Genomic DNA, 22,926 nt, shown 5'->3' on the forward strand with positions numbered 1-22,926 from the left:
GCCACTTCCAGCTTTTTTCTTTTTGCTTATGTGGTGCTGAGGAATCGAACCCAGGGCCTCATGCATGCAAGGCAAGCGCTCTACCACTGAGCCACCCTATTTTTGTTTGTTGTTTGCTTGTTTTGTTCTTCAGATAGTACCCTTTATTTATTCCACAGCCAGGATTCAACTGAGATCTTCTTCCTGTACCTCCCACCTAGCTGAGACCACAGACATATATCACCACATCTGGCTTATTATTGAGAAAGGGGGTCTTGCTAACATTTTGCATGGGCTTAAACTCCAATCCTCCCTTTTTCTACCTCTTAAGTGATTGGGCTTATAGACATGAGCCTTGTACTCATGCATAGGTGTATGTATTTGAAATATGTATTTTCTTTCTTCTTCTTCTTCTTTTTTTTTTTTTTGCTGATTGTGGGGCTTGAACTCTGCACCTGAGCACTGTCCCTGAGCTCTTCAGCTCAAGGATAGCGCTCTACCACTTGAGCCACAGCACCGCTTATGGTTTTCTGGTGGTAAATTGGAGATAAGAGTCTCATAGACATTCCTGGCTTTGAACGGCGATCCTCAGATCTCAGCCTCCTGAGTAGCTAGGATTATAGGCGTGAGCCACTGGCACCCAGCATTAAAATAAGTATTTTAAATATGAAGAAACTGAAGCTTAATGAAGTTAAGGAACAACTCATGATGTGACAAAGAAAAAGCTGACTGTCATAAACCCTATGGCTGTGGATTTCCCATCGGTAACTGCCATTCTATTCCTTGCAGCTTCACATTTGTAATTGGCCAAGTAGAAACTGAAAACAGGCAATTTGTCTATCTACAAAACAGGAGGAATTATAGAAGCCTATTTCCTAATCTGAAAAATGAGGATAGTGTCTCCTGGGGCCGACGTGATAATCAGTTAAAGCAGATGGAGTTCTTAGAGGAATCTTGTGTAGCAGACAATCTATGGAACAGAGTTCACACCAGAGTAGGCAGGCCACTGTGTGAAACAGATTACTAGAGTAAAAGCAGGGTATGCATGTAGAGGCCAAGGGACATCTCTAGATGAAGGCCTTCTTTGGTGCACCAGTTCAGTGGAAAAATGGGTTTATTTATTTATTTTGACAGAACTGGGGCTTGAACTCAGGGACTAGGCGCTGTCCTTTTGCTTTTGCAAGGCTGTTGCCCTATCATCTGACCTATATATACCCTGACGTGTCACTGGAGATAAAGGTCTCACAGACTTGCCTGTCTGAGTTGAGTTAGCACCTCTATCCTCAGATCTCAGCCTCCTAAGTAGCCAGGATTTACAGGTGTGAGCCACCAGCGCCTGGCAAAAAATGGTTCGTTTTTTAAAAAAATTCTGCTTTTAAAAGAACATCCAAGCAATCAGTGAGAGGAAAGTATGCAGTGTGCCCAGAGTGTAATGACTTACATTCCTACAGTTTCTAAGTGGTTCTTATAAACGTGTGTAAGCCAAGGAAGCAAGGCGAGTTGTGTGTTGCCGAGTCCTTTAAAATAGGGCATTGTGAATTCATATAGCAAAGATTTACTATGCATTACTCCAGGCACAGAGGAGGAATTAAGCATAACTCCTTTCTTAAGAATCTCTGTGTATATGAGGCAGATAAACACATAAGTGATAAAATTTCTATAATATATAAGATTGGGACTCACTAGCTTCAAACAAAGAACTATGGGAACTTTGTCATGCAAGGCGCATATTGGAGATGTTTAGGGTGATTTGGATAAAAATGTTCCCAAAAGGAGAACCCACAGAGTAATGCTGTGATTGTGGATTCTCATGATCACATGGTATCATCTATTATGTGTCCTTTTCAACACACACACACACACACACACACACACACACACACACACACACACGTGCATTTTCCAGGCTCCACAAACAGAAAAGATCCTTGTTAGCAGAAATGATGATTTGGTCCACATCTAAGCTTAATGGACACTTGCTAAGCTTGTTTAATTATACATAGGGTTGCTTGGACTAACAGCTTGTCATCTTAATTTTGTGTTCATGAGGTATAAACTCAAGAAAAAGACTTTGTAGGGACTGCTTGGGGTTTTGGTTTGTTTATATTTTTATTTATTTTGAGATGGTACTGGAACTTGAATTCCCAGCCTCATGCTCTTGCTTAGCTTTTTTACTCAAGCCTGGAGCTCTTACCACTTGAGCTACACCTCCACTTTGGGCTTTTTACTAGGCAATTGGAAATAAAAGTCTTCTGGACTTTTCTGCCTGGGTTAGCTTTGAACAGTGATCCTCAGGTCTCAGCTTCCTGTCTAGCTAGGATGACAGGTGTGAGCCACCAGCACTCGACTGAAAACTAGTTTTGCTACGTTTCTGAGGCCTTTGTAAAAGTCAGGGGCCCTCATTAGGAGCCAGCCATGGAGTGTTTTGCTCATGAAGGTGTGTGATGGAGCCAGGCAGCTTGGGTTTGAAATCCAGCATTGCATCTGGGTGCCTGGGTGAACGCTTCCTGGGTGTACTTTGGCTTCCTCTTGAAGCTGAAGGAGACCATGGCAGTGCCATCTCTCAGGGCTTGGTAGGGAGCTGAGGGGAAGGCTTGGCTCATGCAGATTGCTTAGCCAGTCCCTCCCACATGGGAGCCAGGAGTTAGTGTAAGCTGTACACTCTGTGATGAGGCCATATCATGTCTCAGCCTACACGGCTATAGATGCTTCTATTCGTGTTTCATTCACATTCCCAGTATAGCCTTAAACCAACACCCCTAGTACTAAGAAGGGAAGCTCAGGCCCAAAGACAATTAGGCATACATGTTGTTAGCTAAAGAACTTTGGATAGCATTTGTTCACTGTAAGAAATGTATTGGCTATCTGTTGGGCATTAGGCCCTGTGCTCTTGGGATATGGTTTGGGACATTTGGGCCTTGATCTGGCGAGATGAGTGCAGCAATGGGGCTGACCCTCTCTCCTCATGCAGCTACTTCTTGTGTGCTCATGGGCTGACTCCAGGTCATGGGTGGCTAGGCTGGAGGCCTAAGAGGTGCTGTATTTCTGAGAAGGTGCTCTCAGAGGACTGCGGGTGAATGATTATAACAAGCTCAGTGCCATCCTTGAAGCCAAGCCAAGATGACCCATCTGCATGTCTGTCCTCTGAAACACCCTGCATCTGTCTGCCTATGAGGACTGAGGTTTTGTTTTTTTACATTAACTAATTGATTAATTGATTTTTAATTTATTTTTATTGTGCTGATCCTAGGGCTTGAACTCGGGGCTTGGGCCCTGTCCTGAAGCTTTTTTGCTCAAGGCTAGCACTCTACTACTTTAGCCACAGCTCCACTTCTGGCTTTTTGCTGGTTAATTGGAGATAAGAGTCTCATGGATTTTACTGCCTAAGCTGGTTTTGAACTATGATCCTCAGATCTCACCCTCTTGAATAGCTAGGATTACAGATATGAGCCACTGGCTGCGGGTTTGAAGACTGAGTTTCAAATTACACTTTGAGCCATAGATGAGACTAGGTTTTCTCCAAATTCTCTGTAATATCTGGAACTCTTTGATCCCATGATGAAGATTTAGGGAGGAATTCTATTAATGCTCAGTAGGCTGTGTTTGTGTTCTTGAATTTCTGTATAGTTTTCACTGAGAGCATTTTGTTTTGAAGAAGATATGGTTTCAAGCTTTTAAACGTGAAATTTGTTTCAAGCTTAAGATATGATGAGACCTCATTTGTCTCCTTGGCTTTTGGTTAAGTTTGACTCTCTTCTCTTTTTGACCCACAGTTTGGGGCTACGGCTTCCTGTCGGTGACAATAATTAACTTGGCATCTCTCCTTGGATTGGTTTTGACTCCATTGATAAAGAAGGCATATTTTCCCAAAATCTTGACCTATTTTGTGGGACTGGCTATAGGGACTCTCTTTTCTAATGCAATTTTCCAGCTGATCCCAGAGGTAAGAAGATGAGCTATTTGTTTCTATGATGACTCGTTTCTTTCAGACGTTGGAGCGCTTGGCCCATTGTACCAATGCATAATGTTGTCTGGTTTATTGAGTTTGGGAGCAAGAAAATGGAATCACAGCCCCTGTAGACACTTGTCTCAAGTTCAGTGGCTGTTGCTCTTATAGGCAACATTAACACCCTAAGAGGCAAACCACAAACACGTGCTCACACGGTTCAGGGCACCTCTGCGAGCCTAACAACTTTGTTCTGCTTTGCATTCTGCAAATTTAATTTTTCTGCACAGAGATTCACTATTTTTTTCTAAAGAGATTGCAGTATCAAATTTATTGAAGACACACCACACGTTTCCCTCGTGTAATCACGACAGCGCTAGAAGACTAGAGAATATGTGTGAGTGTGATTGACCACTTGTTTCTTCTATTCACCTGAGGAAAACAAAAATCAATCAAGTGCCAATAAATAAAGAGCAACTTATCTTTTCCTTCTGATAAAAATGTGCTATTGGTCTGTCATTGATTATACTACACCAGTTGTTCAATCAACAAATACTGGGTAGGTTTTATTTCAGATCTATATTGTGGGCACATTAGAGAAAAGAGAAATAGAAGAAGGAAAGTGAGTGAGAAGAAAAGAAATGGAATGTTGAAAGGAAAGAAGAGAAAGACATTACCAGGAGTAAGCCACAGGGAACACTGGAAAAATCTGTGTAAGCAGGGACTGGTCTCCCAACACATTTAGACAATAAGTAAGGTTGCCTTCATGTTCCAATCTCTGTATAAAAGGGTATAAGGTGGTGCCAGTAACTCCCACCTGTAACCCTAACTACTCAGGAAGCTGAGATTTGAGGAATCAGAGTTAGAGGCTAGCCTTGGCAGAGAAGACTATGAGTCTCCATCCCAAAAGAACAGAGCTGAAGCAAAACTCTGGGCTAGAGGCATGGTTCAAGTGGTAGAGCATCACCCAAGCAAGCAAGCAAGTACCTGGCCTTGAATTCCAAACTGGAAAATTTTTTTCTTTTTTCTTTCTTTTTTTTTTTGGTGGTATTGGGCTTTGAACTTAGAGTCTTATGCTTCCTAGGCCTCCAGCTCATTTTTTTTTTCTTTGAGATAGGATCTTGCTTTCTCTGTAGGCAGGATCTTGGACTTGAAATCTCCTATTTTATGCTCCTATACTGTGTGGACAGCCACACACCTCCACTCACCTTGCCAGATCAAGGCCAAAATGTCCCTAACAGAATAGATATTGGTAACATAGTTGGGGTGTCAGGTAAGAACCACTATGACCAGTTTTTTTTCTCATTGAAATGAAATCTCACAGACTTTTCTGCCTGGGCTAGCTTGGAACCATGATCCTGACAATCTCAGCCTCCCAAGTAGTGAGGATTACAACCACTGGTGTCTGGCAGAGAATATTACTTCTTAAGGTCATAAATATTATTATTGTCATTATTATTTGATCTAGAACCAAGAAAGAACATTTATTATAAATCCTCAATTGTAAAGAATAGAAAATTAAATGACTTGAATTTAGCCAGATAATTGGTTTTAACCCAGCTAGTGTGACAATACACATTTTCTCAGTAAGAGTACATTTTGATTTATATATTTAATATAAGTAAAATTCTGTGAATGTATGGGTTATTTTGCTTGCATAATGAGTCAAACCAAGTCACATAGACTGGACTGGAAATGTATGTCAGAGCTGTAGTGTCTCCTTGTGTGCACCAGGCCTTAAGTTCAAGTTTCAGCAACAAAAACAAATAAACAAGCATGAATATTGTATATGGGCTTCAGACTCTCCATGTACAATTTAAAGTGTTCTATTTATTGAAAATGTAGCCATATCTCAAATTAGCACAGAATTCCATGTTTTTGCAACCTTTTTTGTCTATTCCTTTCTATCTTTATAACCTCTGTGTTAGTTGTATGAAGGAAGTATTTTGTAGGCCATCTTCGTGCAGGCTGAGCAAGCACAGGGGCTGGGCATGGAGCATATCTTCCTATTTCCTTTATCTTTATGGTGTGTTAAGGACACCTTGACTCTCTAACCTCAAAGTCTTAACACTTGTACTTTTGTCGGTCTCATTGTGTGTGTGTGTGTGTGTGTGTGTGTGTGTGTGTGTGTGTGTGTGTGTGTGTGCATGGTAGCAATCTTTTATTAGAAAATGTAAATTCATTGTTATGATTAAGATGTTGTAAAGAAGGAGTTACCATTTCATTAGGCAGGTAATGACTACATTTTTTGGAGGGGAGGACATTGTCAGTTCTTCCTTTGCTTTCCCTCAGTTTCCCCTTCCCATTTCTGTCTACCAATTACATAGTCCATTTTCCACAGAGTATATGCTGAATAGCATGATTGCATTTGTTCACCCTCCCTCCCTCTGTTTTTGTGCCCTTTTATGCTCCCCTAAGAAATCATAAAAACCCCCACCACCACTATCATCGTCGTCATCATCATCAACAACAACAAAAAAATCCCATGTTTCCATTTCTTAGAATTCCTTTAGATAAATAATATTTTAAATGTTCAGAATAGTTATACCTTTGGGTTCCTCCCTGGGTGTCCTTTTTGAGTTTGACTGTGTGTAAAGGCCTAGAGTCCTATATAGGTTATCATGTCCAGTTATATTTTCGAGTTGGCTTTCACATATGAGAGAAAATCTGTACCATTTGTGTTTTTGAGCTTGGATCACCTCACTTAGCAAAATTTGTTCTAGGTCCATCCATTTCCCTGCAAATGCCATAATCTTATTTTTCTAATAGATGAGTAAAATTCCATTGTGTGGTAGCAGTCTTACATCTTGCTTAGTTATTGGTCTTAGTCCTTGATTTTTAAGGCTCGCTAGAAAAAACCTTCACTCTGTATTTGCCTGCTGTATTTGCTTTAAAACTTTTTGTCTGGATATGGCTGGCAAATATATTACTTTTGGAGATGATGGGTAATGAACATGTCCTTTACCTTCATTACCTAGGTCTAATACAATCTCTAAAGATGGGAATCAATGCAGGTTCTGTACTATGAGCGCTGCTCTTACAAAGCAAATATTACTGTAGATGGTGCAGAAAGGACACTGTTAGATCCTCTGCTGGCTTTATATTGTGAGCCTTCTGGTGACAAGATTTCTATGCTATCCCTGCTTTGTGGTTGTTTATATTTCACAGTATTTGTGGTTTGGAAGGTAATTTCCCAGTGTGACTGGATGTGAGGCTGGACCGAACAACGCTGGTAAAAATTGTATACTGGGAAATTCCGGTATTAGTATTTTTCTAGAGGTCGAGTTAAATGACTTGCTTTTACCTATATTGCCTCTTTTCCTTTCCCAGGCCTTTGGATTTAATCCCCAAAGCGACAACTACGTTGAGAAGGCAGTTGCTATCTTTGGTGGGTTTTACCTACTTTTCTTTTTTGAAAGAACACTCAAGATGTTACTGAAGACATATGGTCAGGTAAGAAGGCTTGACTGCCAGCATTTGATGCATCCTACCCTTGGTACCTCCTGAATATAGTCAGGAAGATTTACCCTTAGAATTATTTCAACAATGAAGTTATGAAAAGAAAATGTCAGTATAGTGATAAGTATATGAAAAACACTTGATTTCCATCACAGAATCAAGGAACAGGCATAAAAATATCATGTGTTGTTTTTTGTGCTAGAATTGGGGTTTGAACACAGGGACTCTCACTCTTCCTTAGCTTCTTTGCTCAAAGTTGGTGCTCTATCACTCAGCTTTTTGGTATTTAATTGGAGATCAGAGTCTTGTGGATTTGTCTTTCTGGGCTAACTTTCAAAATTTATTCTCTCATCTCAATTTTCTGAGTAGCCAGGATTACAGGCATAAGCCATTGTTGTCTGGCTCAGGTATAAATAATTTAATGTCAAAAGCAAATGTGGGTAAATTGGATTCCATTCATATTCATTCAGAAGGAAAGGTCATTCATCAGAGGAAAAGAATGGAATCCAATACATGAGATTACATTTGAAGAGGGAAAAACTTCATCCTGATATATCTATATCTATGTGTATGTAAACATAGATATAGATATGCTACATCTATGCATATAGGATCAGTGAAAACCCCTTTTTACAAACAGAACCATTACACCATTTTGAGCTATCAGATTTTCTTCTTATAAGCTCTTCATCCTTGGTTCCTTTGATTTCCCATACAGAATGATCATACTCATTTTGGAAATGGTGACTTTGGTCCTCAAGAAAAAGCGCATCAACCTAAAGCCTTGCCTGCAGTCAATGGTGTGACGTGCTATGCCAACCCCGCTGTCACAGAGCCTAATGGACACATCCATTTTGATAGCGTCAGTGTCGTGTCTCTCCAGGTATATCATACTGCATGCTTTTCATTATCTATGGAATACTGTGAATGCAGCCAGGTTGGTATTTTATACCTTTACTTGTGCCAGACTTAACTTCTGTACATGTCAGTAAGTTCATTGTAAGTCTCCGTTCTTCTTCCTCCCTTCCCCTGTAGGTTTACTCTAAATGAGTTAATGAAGAGATTGTGAATGACTGGATCTAGGGCTCCAGTGCTCCAAGATTACTTAACTATATGAGAGTCTGTCGAGAAAATTTATAGAATACATGTAGCAAACATCAGAACATTTCTGTTATTGGATTCTGTTATTGCAATTGAGTGATTCTAAAATTATAAGAATGATTACAAAGCTATTAAGCTTGTGTTCATTAACTTAGAGTTTGTGTTTGTGACTTCTGACAATATTAATGGGAACTATTGCTTGAGCAAGTATTTCTGCTAGGTAATATGCTAAGTAATTAATGATTTCCTCTCCTTTACTTTTGATAACAACAATTCAAGGTAGGAATTTTTTCTCTCTAGGAAGTGTAACTATTTTGGTTTTGAGCTATGGAAACCAAACTCAAATTGTTTGTAAATAAAAAGGTTACCGGAAAGAGACTGGGATATGTAATGGAAAATGCAGACTACTCATTCTTAATGAGTAAAAACCCAGAAACTATTACAACTTCAGGATCCCTCCTTTTCTGGGACATATTAAATTCATTCCTTTCTTTTACTTGACCGTCTTCTACCAAGTGGGACATGTTAGTACTGACCGCTCCCAAGATTTATGTTTTATAAAGCCAGTTGTTAGAAGGAAATTGACTTTTCTCATCCCTACATTCAGAGTTCCTGTAAGTATATTTCTGAGGTACACTTAGATGATTGCATCTGGGCTAATCTAAGTGTTTAGATGATTGGGCCTCTTGTCTGGCCCCATAGGGGGAGTCTTAATGGAAGAGAAGTTATTAAAAAGGAATACTTATATGATAGTGTCAGTGGTGTGCATCATAATTCTCATTGGACAGGAAGGAAGTTGATCTTTAGATGTTAAATAACATTTCCTGTATTACTCAGCTAGTAGATGGCAGAGACACAGCTACAAAGTTAAATGCAATATAAAAGCAAACAATTGCAATAAATAAGAAGGCCAACCAAGGAAACAAAGCAAGCAAGAGCTAGCTGGAAGAGGTTATTATGACAAATGACCTGTGTTTCCTTCTGAAAAGAAAATATGATCCATCACCTACTTTCTTCCACCTGCTGAAGGAAAAGTCTCAAGTGTGTTTGAAGAAGAAATTCGTATTAGCATGAAGGTAGCAGGGAATTATTTTATGTAAGATAACGAATGATGCCTTTGGCTCAGATTTTATGAAGTGTCTGGGAATGTTCAGTAGACAATTTCAGTATTTTTATTATTAATGCTAACCACTATGTGCAGAACATTAGATGAATTACCGTTTGTGAGCTTCAGAGCCTAGGGGATGAGCACTATTATAATTAGGAGACTATGGCTCAGAGTTCAACAAACAAACCAAAGGCACTCAGCTTCTAAATAGCACAGTTTACGTGAATGAGAAGGATGTAGGATCCTAAAGCCTCCGTAGTCACCCTTCATTCACTTCATTGTGTTGCTTTACTACAAGACCACGTGAACTCTTCACTTTGTCAGTATTTATTTTTGTCAGGGACAAGATAGTTTGGCCCAGTCACATTGCTTGTCTTTGAGGATACAGTTCAGTACCGGGAGAACCTAGAGAATGACAGAACTCTTCCTTATACTATAAGTCTAAATTCTAGTTGCCTTAGGAAAGTTTTGGTCAATCCTTTGTCGTAGTGGCATCGTGTTAAACTCTGATGGTGAGTCAAGCAGTATCAGTTAGTTGTGTTGCCAACTTAAATGCTGATGAGTAATTCTTCATATGTCAAGTGACAAACACAGTAAAAAAAATCTAAATATCCATCTTCAGCACTAAACTTCACTCCAGACTTGCATTTGCTTTGTCCTTACATGAAGGTCTCTAGTTCAACATCCCCCAGCGGGTGTGTCTTATTTTTGATGACTGTCTTGCAGCATTAACTTAGAAGGAAGATGCTATGAGTCCAGGAGTTTGAAACCATTCTGGACAACACAGTATGACTGGCTCAAAAACTAGTTTATTCTGAACCAACTAGGTGACATTGTGTGGATACAATGAACACATCTGATAAATTTATACTTTCCTCCTTCTTCCATTTTTCTTTGCTGGTTTTTTATTTTTAATTACAGTTATATAGTCACTTTTCAGGAAGCAATCTCAAACTTTTTATGCTTAGTTATGTACAGATCGCTATTTAAAGGAAAGCTTCAGTTGGGCACTGGTGGCTCACTCTTGTAATCCTAGCGACTCAAGAGGCTGAGATCTGAGGATCGCAGTTTGATGTCAACCTGGGCAGGAAAGTCCAATAAACTACTCAGAAAAAGCTGGAAGTGGCACTGTGGCTCAAGTGGTAGAGTGCCAGCCTTGAGCAAAAAGAAGCGTAGGGATAGTGCTCAGGCCCAGAGTTTAAGCCCCAGGACTGGCAAAAACAACAACAACAATAACAACAAAGCTTCTTCTACTGAACCATCTAGCTGCTAGAATCAACTTATGTATTTTCCCTCAAAGACTACAATGAGAAGTTAAAGAATTCCCTGCTTTCTCATTATTGTTTACTGTTTCATGTAATTTTCCTAGAAAATAAAGTTTGGTCTTAAAACTTGTAGTTCATTTAGTAATAGAGACATCTTTCTGAACTAAATGCCTGCCAGCCTGCCATTGATCTGTCAGATAGATTAAGAGAATTTGGAACATCCACTCTCACTTAATGGAACAGAATTTTCAAATCTAATTTAATTTGCCACTTGAATGATGAGAGTAGCAGGCGCTGCACCAGATTCTCCAATGGAGTTGTCTAGCTCTGCACCCAATAAGTCCAGTTGTATCTGTCACAATCTGACACACTCAGTTTATTTGAACGAACACAAATATGTGTATGCCTTGATTATGTAGGAAGGACACGCAATTGTTTCATTATTGAAATGTTAGAGCCCATCACATCTCTTAAAAAATCAAATTAGGGGTTACAGTTAGTGCTGTTAATTTTTCACTATGGGTATAGGAATGTTATAACAGGTTAAGTGTTAAGATGAAACATTTAGTGGTGCAAAATGTAACGAGTCATTTTAAAGATTAGATAGAGCAGCAATGAGAGCTGTCAGATTAACTGAGCTCAAGTTAAGAATTACTTTTACTTTGTCAGGCAAAACCAAGTATTGGATATATAAATTTAGCAAAAACATTTGGATTCTGAGCATGAGGTAGAAGTCAGGGCCATCTGTGGTGACTTCGTGCATCAGCTGACTATTTGGTTAGCCAGGAAATGCCAGTTCTTCTCCTCAGACGGGAGATCAGCTTAGTAACATAACTACATGAGAAGCTTAAAGTGGCTCTACCACTCTCAGGCTGACCAGGATGAGTAAATAAGACGATGTCTATGAAAGTACTTCCAAAGATTTGAATGTCTCTGCTATTTGGCCTGTGTGAAGGACTCTTCTTTTTCTTGTCTCCTTATATTGGCAAAGATTCAGAGAATTAATGATAAACTCTTATTTTGTCTTGTTCCTGACATTTGAACATGGTTTTAAGTCCAGCATGTAGATTTCTTTAGTTTTCTTTTTTAAAGAAGCACCTCAATTAGGCTAAGGAAGTTCCCTCATACCGGGATTTTCTGAATGTTTCTGAATATGTTGGATTGTTCTTGCAAGTATGGCAAGCCTATACTTAATTATTTTCCTTACTTCCAGAGTTAGCCTTAAAGCAGGATGAAAACTAAGGGAAGAAATGAGTGCATTTTCCTCATAAAATTGTGTTGTTTCTAAATTATAATAACTTTTGATCCACATCTCCCATTTTCCTAAACTCTCCTTACCTCCAGTCTCTGGTAACCACCATTCTACTCTGTCCCTGTAAGACTGACTTTTTGATGCTGCATATAAGTTAGATCATGAAGTATTTGTCCTTAAGAACCTCATTTAATATCCTTCCAGTTATTCATGTTGTCTTGCAAATGACAGAATTTCCTTCGTTTTAAAGATTTTTGGTATCTCTACATTTGTTGATGAATTATGATGTTGATTTACTTTCCCTTCAGAACAAATTTCCCAGTATCAGGTTCATTAGAAGAGATGTTGAGCCAAGTATCAGTGTTTCGCACCTGTACTCCTAGTTACATAGGCTGAGAACAGGAGGATCTTGGTTTGAGGCCATCTTAGGGAAGAAGATGTTTAGTAACACCTCCTTTTCAAATCATAGCTGGGGGTAGTAATGGTGCATACCTTTCATCCCAAGCTCTGTGGAAGACTGAGATTGGGAGGATCAGGGTAACAGAAAACCTGGGCAGAAAAGTCTGAGAGACTTCATCTTCACAGAGGTAGCCTGAACACAGTGGTGTGCATCAGTAATTCCAGAGCCATGCCTATGAGTAGGTGGACCACGGCTCAGGTGCATATCAAGATAGGAAGCACAAATTTCCATGTATTAAGCAGTGCTGTTTTCAGAGTCATAAGAAAGAATAAAGGAAATGGTGGTCAGAGGATGGGGTTTTTCCTTTTGTTATGACCAGATACTTAATATAAACAACTTAAAGGAGAGGAAGGATTTGTTTTGGCTCCTGGTTTCAATGATTTTAGTTTATCCTTGCTTCTCCTAATGTGCTTGGGAAGAGCATCATGGTGATGGGAACATGTGGCAGAAGAGGAAGTTTTTACCACATGGTGGACAGGAAGTAGAGACAAGCTAGGGCCAGGGACAACATACCTGGTGGGTCTAATCCAATGACCTACCTCCTCCAGTAAGTCCCACCTCTTAAAGTTTCTAAAACTCCTAAAATAACACCACCAATTGGAGAGGAAATTTGGGGTGGGGTGGGGGGCAGGCATTTCATAGTCAAACCATAGCAGGTAGTGTGAGGTGGTGTTTGTAGAACTAGCTGTGAATAGAAGAGATCTTATGGGCTCACAGTGTATATCAGAGAAATACACTTGGAAAGATCTCTGCACTGTCTTGACCCAGACTAATGACAGAACAATGAATCAACTTCCAAAACGATGAATTTACTGAAAAGAGTGAAGTGGGTTGGAGTGAGGAAGACAATTTTTGGAAGAAATTTCAAGAAATTGGAGATTGGATCCATCATGAAAAGTTTAAACTGTGGGCTAGTGAGAACCTGGAAGGATATTTAGATAGTGTAACCATATGTATATTTGTGTGTGTGTGTTTGTGCATGTGCAAGCAAACACACAGATGTGCGCTCACATGTGGATGAAGAATAACCTCTTCCCTGATACTTGAAAGAAAAGGAGCTTTTGGTAAAGAATGCATGAATTACAGGTGTGGGCCACTGCCATTTATTTCAAAAATTACTTTTGAAAAATATTTTTGGCATGATTATTTCTAAAGTTTTTAAATGGACTAAAGAAATACCAAGTCATTATTTTAGAATTGATATGCTGCATTAATCTTATCCATAGATCTTGGCAGATTTTCTTAAGGGTCTCAGCACACCTGCACTTAGTGCCAGAACCCAAGCTGTTTGTGTAAATTCTGGAAAGCAATGAAAATGCATTTATCTAAACATGTTCCATACTAAATTACTTTTGCCAATCAAGCAAGACTTATCCCTATTTAGAAGAATTAGTGAGGTTTTACTCAATTAGGCTTGATGTTGAGTTAATTTTCCTCTCATTAGCATAATGAAAAATTGTATGTTACTCTGTCATGCATGCTGGGTGATAAAAAATAGAGAATCAATGCCAACATGTTTTCCTTTGAAAAACAAGGCAAAAATATAAAGACTTAAGTAAGTTATTCTGGATATCAGACAAAGAATTATTTAATTCTGCTGTGCAAACTATCATGAGCAACACAGTAGTTAGATACATTTTCTTTTAATGAGGGGTTTATAAGATTAGCATCATCAAGCAGTTTTTTTTTAAAGATTGCATTTTAAAGGATTTCTACCTCTTAATTTTTGGGCTTGCTGAAGTAGTCCCCCTATCTTGTCCTAGACTTCTTCAATTTGTGCTTTTAATATACAAGTATCTCATGTTGTGCTGTATTCTTTACATGCTACATTTGCAGTTTGGAAATACTGAAGCAACACCTGGTAAGTTTTCCTCAATGGGTTGCATGCTGGATTTTTGCTAAAGATCTTGTAATGAATGAAATTTATATCTATCTGTTCTTAGAGAGGCACAATTTAATCTCCATTCTATTATTCTATGTTACATTCACCCCTATATATTAAAAATAAAGATTCTAAACTAAAAATATTACAAAATTATAGCATCCTGCAAAGGGTAGTCTTGTTGAAATGCTTTAGGGTCTAATGTTGCTATGCTCTAGAGTCTTAGCAGATTATACCTTCCCTCCCAAACCCACATACACCCACTCACCAATCTGTCTTCATAATCACATTTATTCACTTTATAACTGAGACTGTTGTCCAAAGCACAAATTTTACTTTCATTTAATAACTTCATTAATATCTTAATGAATAAAGACAAAGAATTGGTGTTTGAAGACCAATTTAAATGTTGTCTCTTAATACATGTACCTTCAGGTTAGTGTCAGATTATTGATTGGGTGGTAAAATTTGATTTTATTCTGTCTGCTTTTTAAGATAAGGAATTTATGTCCTTTCTGAATCTCTCAATCCAATTATGGTAATGGCTCCTCATTTATTTCAACTAAGTGGTGATTTTCTCTGGCCTTTAACTTTGTTCAATGTACTTATGGGTAGCCCAATTTATCCAGAAGTATTCTGTTTTGAATCCTAATCAGGAGAAAGGAGAGAACAATGTGTTATCCCAATTCTCTTTGAAGTGGTTTGGAAATTATTGCTTTGTATTTTTGTTAGCAGGTATTGAAAGATTAAAAGTAACCTCCCCTAGAATTTATTAGGTTGAATCTCCCACTAAATAAGAATATCAAAGAGCTTAAAGGACAAGACTTTATCAAACCTTTACAGCAAATCAGTGAAGGTCGATAAAGTTGGAAGTATTTAATAGTGGAGAAAGCACCAATAAGATTATCTTTGAAGGTTTCTGGTTTGATACTTGCTGGTTTATTCTGCAAAGGTTTAGAAAATGAATTTGGGGAAAATAACCTTCCATGGAGAAATAATCCCAAGATGCTTTATAGTAAACTTCCTTCTTCCTGGAGTCCAAGGTGATTGTAAAGTGAATACAACAAGGAACAGCTCAGATCAAAGAGTTACAGATGCAAAGTACCTGTGGGAGGCCTAAGCATTCCAGCTTTAAAGTTTCCTCATACAATACTGTCATTTGATCCACTAGTCTGTTCTCTGTCTTTCATGTGTAATTTCTTACCCCTCCCCAATACCTTTTCTTCAGCTGGTCAGCAAATCTTTAGGGTGGCCTTCGGGACATCTTTAGGAGTAAGGTACTAGAACCTGGTGTGGCTCCCATACCCCTCATTCTCTCCATCCTCAGTAGACATAGTTTCTGTTTTCCTGAATCCTGAACTGTAAGCCAAGCATTGCTCACCCTTCATAGAAATCCATTTCTGATTTCCAGCTTTTTGTTGATACTTCTTCTCTGCTGGCAGCTTGCCTGCTTCCTGACACCCCAAGAAGGCCTAATTGCTTGTTCTGTCACGGTGGCTGCAGTTACCACCAGCTCTCATCCTTATCCTCATCTACCATTCTCTGCCTCTTATCACTTTCTCCAAGCTTCTTGTCTTCAGTGACTTGTGTTTCTAATCTCCTTGGCATCCCTGGTTCCCCCTGTCTTTTGGTAGGGCCAGACAATCAATCCTTTGTGTTGCACTGGGTAAGGTATATTACAGTTCCTGGGATAATTCACGTCAATGTTAAGTGCACAAAAGACAGCTGGGACACGGGGTGGGGTCCATCATGACATCTTTTACTGCTCCTGTTTCCTCATCTGAATTTTTCTAGAAGCTGTGATCATGAGCAATGGAAGTGTTTCTGCATTGTGGAAATACTCCTTCTCAGGATCTTAGCAAGTGATTTCTCCAGCTTACACGAAACCATAATCTGTTCCCTATATTCTGAAAGTCTTTAAGACTTCTTAGTGACAATGAGAGTTGGGCTGGGGAGTATATTACTCAAGCTGTTTTTTTCTTTCTTTTTTTTATTGTGAAAATACTGTACAGGGGTTACAGTTATATGAGCAAGGTAATGAGTATATTTCTTATCCAGCATTTTTGCCTCCTCCTTTGTTTTTCCCCTACCATCCCTTCCCTCCCACCTCATCAACTACACAACTCCACCCCCACCGCCTGTTCCCACCACCCCCTTCCCTGCCTAAATTGTAAACTTCATTGTTCAACTTAGTGTCTTGTACATCTCATTGTTACAATGAGATGTATCCCTATTTAAACAATTTGTTTTTTCTCTTCCCCTCACGAAATTATACTGACATCAAATACAGTGAAAACAGGGATTATACTGTGGGGGAGGAACATACAAAGCAACAAAAAAATCACATGGTACCTTATAAATACATTAGAAAAATAGCAAGAAAGAAAAAAAAACACTTGTGTCCCTATCTTAGGGTTTTTCCGCTTAACTTCATCTTATCTGGTCATATGTATGTAGCTTTTGACCTTTTCTACTTGTCCCAGACATATACTAGTTATTGAAAATAAGGGAAACCATGGGACCTATGTTTCTTTGGGTACTCAGGCTTTTTATAAGACAAACATTTCCCGAATTTACCAGAACATCGATGCCATTCTTATTTGTAAAAGCAGTAGGCAGGCAAGCTTCTAGAGTGGAGTAAATAGTCCATTAGAAGAACTGTAAATATTTAATTAGTATGTACTTTCAGTTCCATTGACAAAATAGTAGCAGATTTCTCGAAGGTTCCCCCAGGTTCTCCTAAATTATTATTACTATAGTTTTCAAGTCAATAAAATGCTATAGTCCTCAATTGAAAACAAAAGACAATTATTTCAACATCTAAATACCAAAGCGACTTTACCCACATGTCACAGAAGGCTGAGAGAGAAAGGAAATAATGGTAAAGATTTCTGGAAATTATGATTTTCTTCTTAATAATTATTTTCATTAGCAAGAGAGACTTTTGGAAACAGGAGATGTTTCCTGAAACTAAATGACTGGAGATTTAATATGTTTCAATTATACATGGTCCTATGCATTAAAGATAAAGTTAATTTCTCTTTTTTTTAAAATATGAAGTTTCATTTTGGTTCTAGTGAGCTGAGTGTGACCTCAAAGCTAAAGGAAGCGTCAAAGAGCCCCTAACTCTCTCAAAACACAAACATTGAAATCATTGGGAAATCCAGTCATAAAAACAAAACTCAACAGGATTTTTATTCTTTTTGTTTTTCTTAATTTTCTTTATTTTTATTTATTTATTTATTTATTTTTTGAGTCCTGTCGTGGGGCCTGAACTCTGGGCCTGGGTGCTGTCCCTCAGCTCTTCAGCTCAAGGCTAGCGCTCTACCACTTGAGCCACAGCGCCACTTCTGGCTTTTTACTTTTTTGCTTATGTGGTGCTGAGGAATCGAACCCAGGGCCTCCTGTATGCACTCCTGTACCACTGAGCCACCTTTCCAGCCCCTTAATTTTCTTTCTTATGTTTAAGTCGATGTCAGTTTACAAGGGCAGTGCATCTTGATGAATGTCTCACCTTTCATCCTTCTCCCTCATCTTTCCCAAACCCCACCCAGCTTCTCAATTTCTCTAGTTCTATTTTCATACACACACATGGAATGTTCTCCCACCCTTCCTCTTTTCATTCATCTGATGGATTCCTATAATCTCACAAGAACAGGCACAGAATGGAACATTAAAACCCAATTGTCAATTTTGTACTATACAGAAAATGTTTCCAAAGGTCCAGGAGACCTGACGTCATTATATGATCAGCATATTCTCTCCTGCTGCAGACTTGCATCATGTTCTCTTCTTACTGCAGACTTGCATGATAGAAAGAATGTTTTTCTTAAAGTTTGACTTTTAATTGAGATTAAAAAATATTTATTTATTTTTATGATTATCTTGATGCACATGTACAAAGGAGTCGACATTGAACAAAGCAGTTTATGAATACAATGTATCTTGATCAGTGGCACCCCTCTCAGCATTTCAGTTTGGGATTTAAAGTGGTGCAAATACTAATGACCTTTCATAACGTCCGTGCCAAAATGATGATTTTTCTTACTTTTAATTACACTATCTAGAACACCACTTGGATCTTGGACCTCTAGAATTAGGAAAATAAGGTATTTTTTCCCAGATCTTCCATTTCCTTAGAGATTTCTCTTTGTAATATAATAGAAATAAAAATACTAGAAATATTTAATTCTAATATTATTCAGAAATGCTAATGTATTATTTTCTATTAAAATACTATTTCATAATATTATCAAAAATGCAGCCCATTCAGTGTGTATCTCATGTTTCATTTCCTCTATACTTTGAATTTATAAAGACCCAATGCATATATCCCATTAAAATTATTTTATTATAATGATGATGGATGGAGAGGTTATAGTTACATGAGTAAGGTAATGAGTGCGTTTCTTGTCAAGCATTGTTACCCCCTTCCTTTGTTGTTTTCCCATTGTCTCTTCCATCCCCCATCTCCCTCACCCTCTGCCCCCAAGTTGTAAAGTTAATTTCCAACTGTTTTATGGATATCATTGTGACAATGGGTCACCCTGTGTCCTTGTTTCAGCGTTTGTTATTCCCTTTCCCCTTCCAAAATCAGATAAATGTATGTACAAGATACAGGGCACCAAAACCAAGTACAGTGACAAGTACAGGGGGAAAAACATACAAAAGAAACACAAAAAAATCACACAGTACATTAAAAACAAGAACAAGAAAGACCTCTTGTGTCCCTCTCTTGGGGTTCATTTTGCTTAGCATCATCTTATATGGTCATATGTATATAGATTTTGAGATTTTCTGCTCATCTGATAAGATTATCCTTGACATATACGAATTAAGAGAAACCATGGGATCTATATTTCTTTGGATTTGGGCATCGGTTCCATATCTTAGCTATGACCCAACAATCCCACTTCTAGGGCATTTACCCAAATGATCACAAACAAGGCCATTTTGAGGCTCTGTTTCCTATGACTACTTGTAACATCCACAATTACAACAGTTAAGAGTGTCAAAAGGAAACATATGACACATTTAAGTTAGTGTAATTTGAGGAAGGCTTACTTATGGGGTGTAAATGGGTGTAAGAGCTAATGAATCAGAGACTAGTAGTGGCAAAACAGAAAGATGGAGGGGAGGAAGCAGTTACAAGAGCTGGAATAGAATTTTCTTGAGAGGAGCTGTGACCTTCACTTCAAAGTCATAGAGAGGCTGAGGTGAACCCCCAAAGGAGCACTGAGGAATAAATCCACTGAGCTTTCAAACTCTTCCAAGTGTCCCCAGTGGCCAATCTCCAATGGAGGCCAGAAAGTTTGGGGAGTCACAGGACAGAGTACAGAGAGAAACGAAGAGTGGAGAGGGGAAAGAGGAACTTTTATCACAGGCCTGAAGTAGCAAGGGTATTCTTTTCTTTTCTCTTCTCTTCTCTTCTTTCTTTTCCTTCTTTCTTTCTTTCCTTCCTTCCTTCCTTCTTTCTGTCTGACTGTCTGTCTGTCTTTCTTTCTTTGTTTCTCTCTTTCTTTTGTTCTTTCTCTCTTTGTTATTGTAAAGTTGATGTACAGAGGGGTTACAATTATATAAGTTGGTTAAAAGCCCATTTCTTTTTTTAAATTAAGTTTTTTATTGTGAAAATACTATACAGAGGGGTTACAGTTACATGAGCAAGGTAATGAGTACATTTCTTATCCAGCATTGTTGTCTCCTCCTTTGTTTTTCCCCTACCATCCCTTCCCTCCCATCTCCACAACTACCTCGCTGCCCCTCCGACCCCCCACCCCCCCTGCCTAAATTGTAAAGTTCATTTTTCGACATAGCGTCTTGTACATCTCATTGTTGCAATGGGTCCACCTGTATCCCTATTTAAACGATTTGTTTTTTCCCTTCCCGTCCCCAAATTATACCAGCATCAAATATGGTGAAAATGGGTTATACTGTGGGGGAGGGACATACAAAGCAACAAAAAAAAATCACATGGTACCTTATAAATACGTTAGAAACACTAACAACTAAGAAAAAAACCACTTGTGTCCCTATCTTGGAGTTTGCTTAACATCATCTTATCTGACCTTTTCAGCTTGTTCCAGACATATACTAGTTATTGCAAATAAGGGAAACCAGGGGACCTATGTTTCTTTGGGCCTGGCTTACTTCACTTAATATAATTTTTTCCAAGTAAAAGCCTATTTCTTTTTGGACAATGTAACCCCTTTCTTTACTCCCAGTGTTTCCCTTACAACTCCACCCACAAGTTGTACAGTTCATTTTTCATATAGGGTCCAGTGAGTACCACTGGGATTCTTTTATTTCTATTCCTGACCTCACTTAGCATTCTATCTACCTGCTATAAAAATAAGTACTATAAAATAACTGCTCAGTGAATAATGTACAATCTAACCCTAAGAACTTCCATATGGCTTTACTGTTACTTATATTCTTAGAGCACCATTTTCTTTAAAATTCTGTATATTTAAAATTCAGATACTGGGGCTGGGAAGGTGGCTCAGTGGTAGAGTGCTTGCCTCGCATGCATGAGGCCCTGGTTTCGATTCCTCAGCACCACATAAACAGAAAAGGCTAGAAGTGGGACTATGGCTCAAGTGGTAGAGTGCTAGCCTTGAGATGAAGAGCTCAAGGACAGTGCCCAGGCCTAGAGTTCAAGCTCCACAATCGACAAAATAAATAAATAAATAAAAATAAAATTAAGATACTGGTGTATGTGCTCCTTTACTCTAGAGGATGTTGGAAGGATCAAGGAAAGATGAGGAAGCTAATGATTGGAAGTGCTTTGTAAACTGTGAAGAGCTGTTAGTGTGAATGGCAGGATTACTTCCCACGACTCAGATTCCTTTTCCTCATACCATCAAATCTCTGAATTGTGTGAACTTTTTAACTCAGATTTTATGCTTTACACAGCAAGTTTTACTTTCTAGCTAATTAATCTCCTGATACCTTCATACATCCGGAGCTTGAGCATACTGGTGTCCAAGTTCACGCAGTCTTATTACAACTTCCCTCTTTTCTGTTTAACAACTCTCTGTACCCATACACATCTCAAAAGCTCTCTCTTTGCAGGTCTATTTTATGTTTCTTTGACACGTTTGGCCAGTAGGTGCTGAATATGTTCAAGGACCATACATAATAAAAAATGCATCCTTTGTCTTGCATGTGAGTAGGCAATTTTCCTCTCTCTCTCTTGTCATAGTGTTGGGTTTACCTACACTTGGAGTGATATAAGAAACAACCCCTTGTAGACCACTGACTAATTTATAAATAGCATCTTTATGAACACTGTCACCATTCTATGAAGACTTCAGTATGATTTTCTTCATTCTACAGGCAAAGAATCTGAAGCTAAGAGATGAAATGCACTTCCCCAAGGACTGAGCTCAGACTTGAAATCAGACTAGACTTCTGTCCACTGACTGGCAAACTCATTTGCATGATGCTGCAGCTTTTGTACCCTCTGAAATCTTTTTTTGGGGAGGTACTGGTACTGGTAGTTAAACTTAGGACCTGGGTGCTGTCCCCCAAAGCTGGCACTCTACCTCTTGAGCCACAGCTCTGCTTTTGGTTCACGAGTTTCACAGACTTTTTTTTTCCCCCCTGGGCTGGTTTGGAATGGTAATTCTCAGATATCAACCTCCAGAGTAGTAGGATTATAGGCATGAGCCTCTGGCCTGATGTTTTTTGTTGCTGTTGTGGTCATGGGGCTTGAACTTTGGACCTGAGCACTCTCCCTGAGCTCTTCAGCTCAAGGCTAGTGCTCTACCACTTGAGCCACAGTTCCATTTCTGGTTTTCTGGTGGTTAATTGGAGATAAGAGTCTCATGAACTTTTCTGCCTGGGCTGGCTTTGAACTGCGATCCTCAGATCTCAGCCTCCTGAGTAGCTAGGATTACAGGCATGAGCCATCGGAGCCTGGCTTGGCCAGATGCCTTTTAAACGTACATTTTATCATTCTTACGTGTTACAGCAATTTCTCTTTACTGATCATAGATTTGATGTTTGTTTACAAATACTGTACCTCATTTTATCATTATTTGATGGGCTGCTACCTCCTCCTCCTCTTCCTTCTTCTCTTCCTCCTTCTTCACCAGAAATCTTCTGATATAAAATTATTTCAGTATGGGATGCAAAATTTGGAATTGAATATTTCCCTGAAATAGTTGTTTGGTTTTTTTTCACAGAGACACTAACTTACAATGTGAATCCTGCTTTATTTATTTCGCATCTCCTCCCCCCCTTCGGGGTGGAATGAGGGGTGATTGAGCCCAGGATACTTCCTGGAGCTGCTAACCAAGCCTTCCATACCTACTGCCTGTGACTCCTCTCTTTCCTGATCCTCTTCCTTCAGGCCTCATCCTTCCCGTCCAACTTCTTGCTTAAGTTTGTTCTATACTGAGACCACTTGCTGTCTCCATCCTGTAATTTCTTCAGACATTTTTCTTTTCCTCTTTGTCTCTCATCCACTTTTA

At 38.9% G+C, this 22,926-nt stretch overlaps 1 protein-coding gene across 1 annotated transcript in view; it reads left to right on the forward strand.

Moving 5' to 3' along the window:
- Slc39a8 (solute carrier family 39 (zinc transporter), member 8) overlaps positions 1–22,926 on the forward strand; it is a 58,579-nt gene that overhangs the window by 27,494 nt on the left and 8,159 nt on the right. The window contains exons 3-5 of the mRNA XM_013023828.1: positions 3,753–3,922; positions 7,256–7,378; positions 8,103–8,267. Coding sequence (XP_012879282.1) covers positions 3,753–3,922; positions 7,256–7,378; positions 8,103–8,267 — 458 coding nt within the window. The remainder of the gene's footprint in view (positions 1–3,752; positions 3,923–7,255; positions 7,379–8,102; positions 8,268–22,926) is intronic.

This window comes from Dipodomys ordii, unplaced genomic scaffold (genome assembly GCF_000151885.1).
Source record: "Dipodomys ordii isolate 6190 unplaced genomic scaffold, Dord_2.0 Scaffold70, whole genome shotgun sequence".
Lineage (NCBI taxonomy): Eukaryota > Metazoa > Chordata > Mammalia > Rodentia > Heteromyidae > Dipodomys > Dipodomys ordii.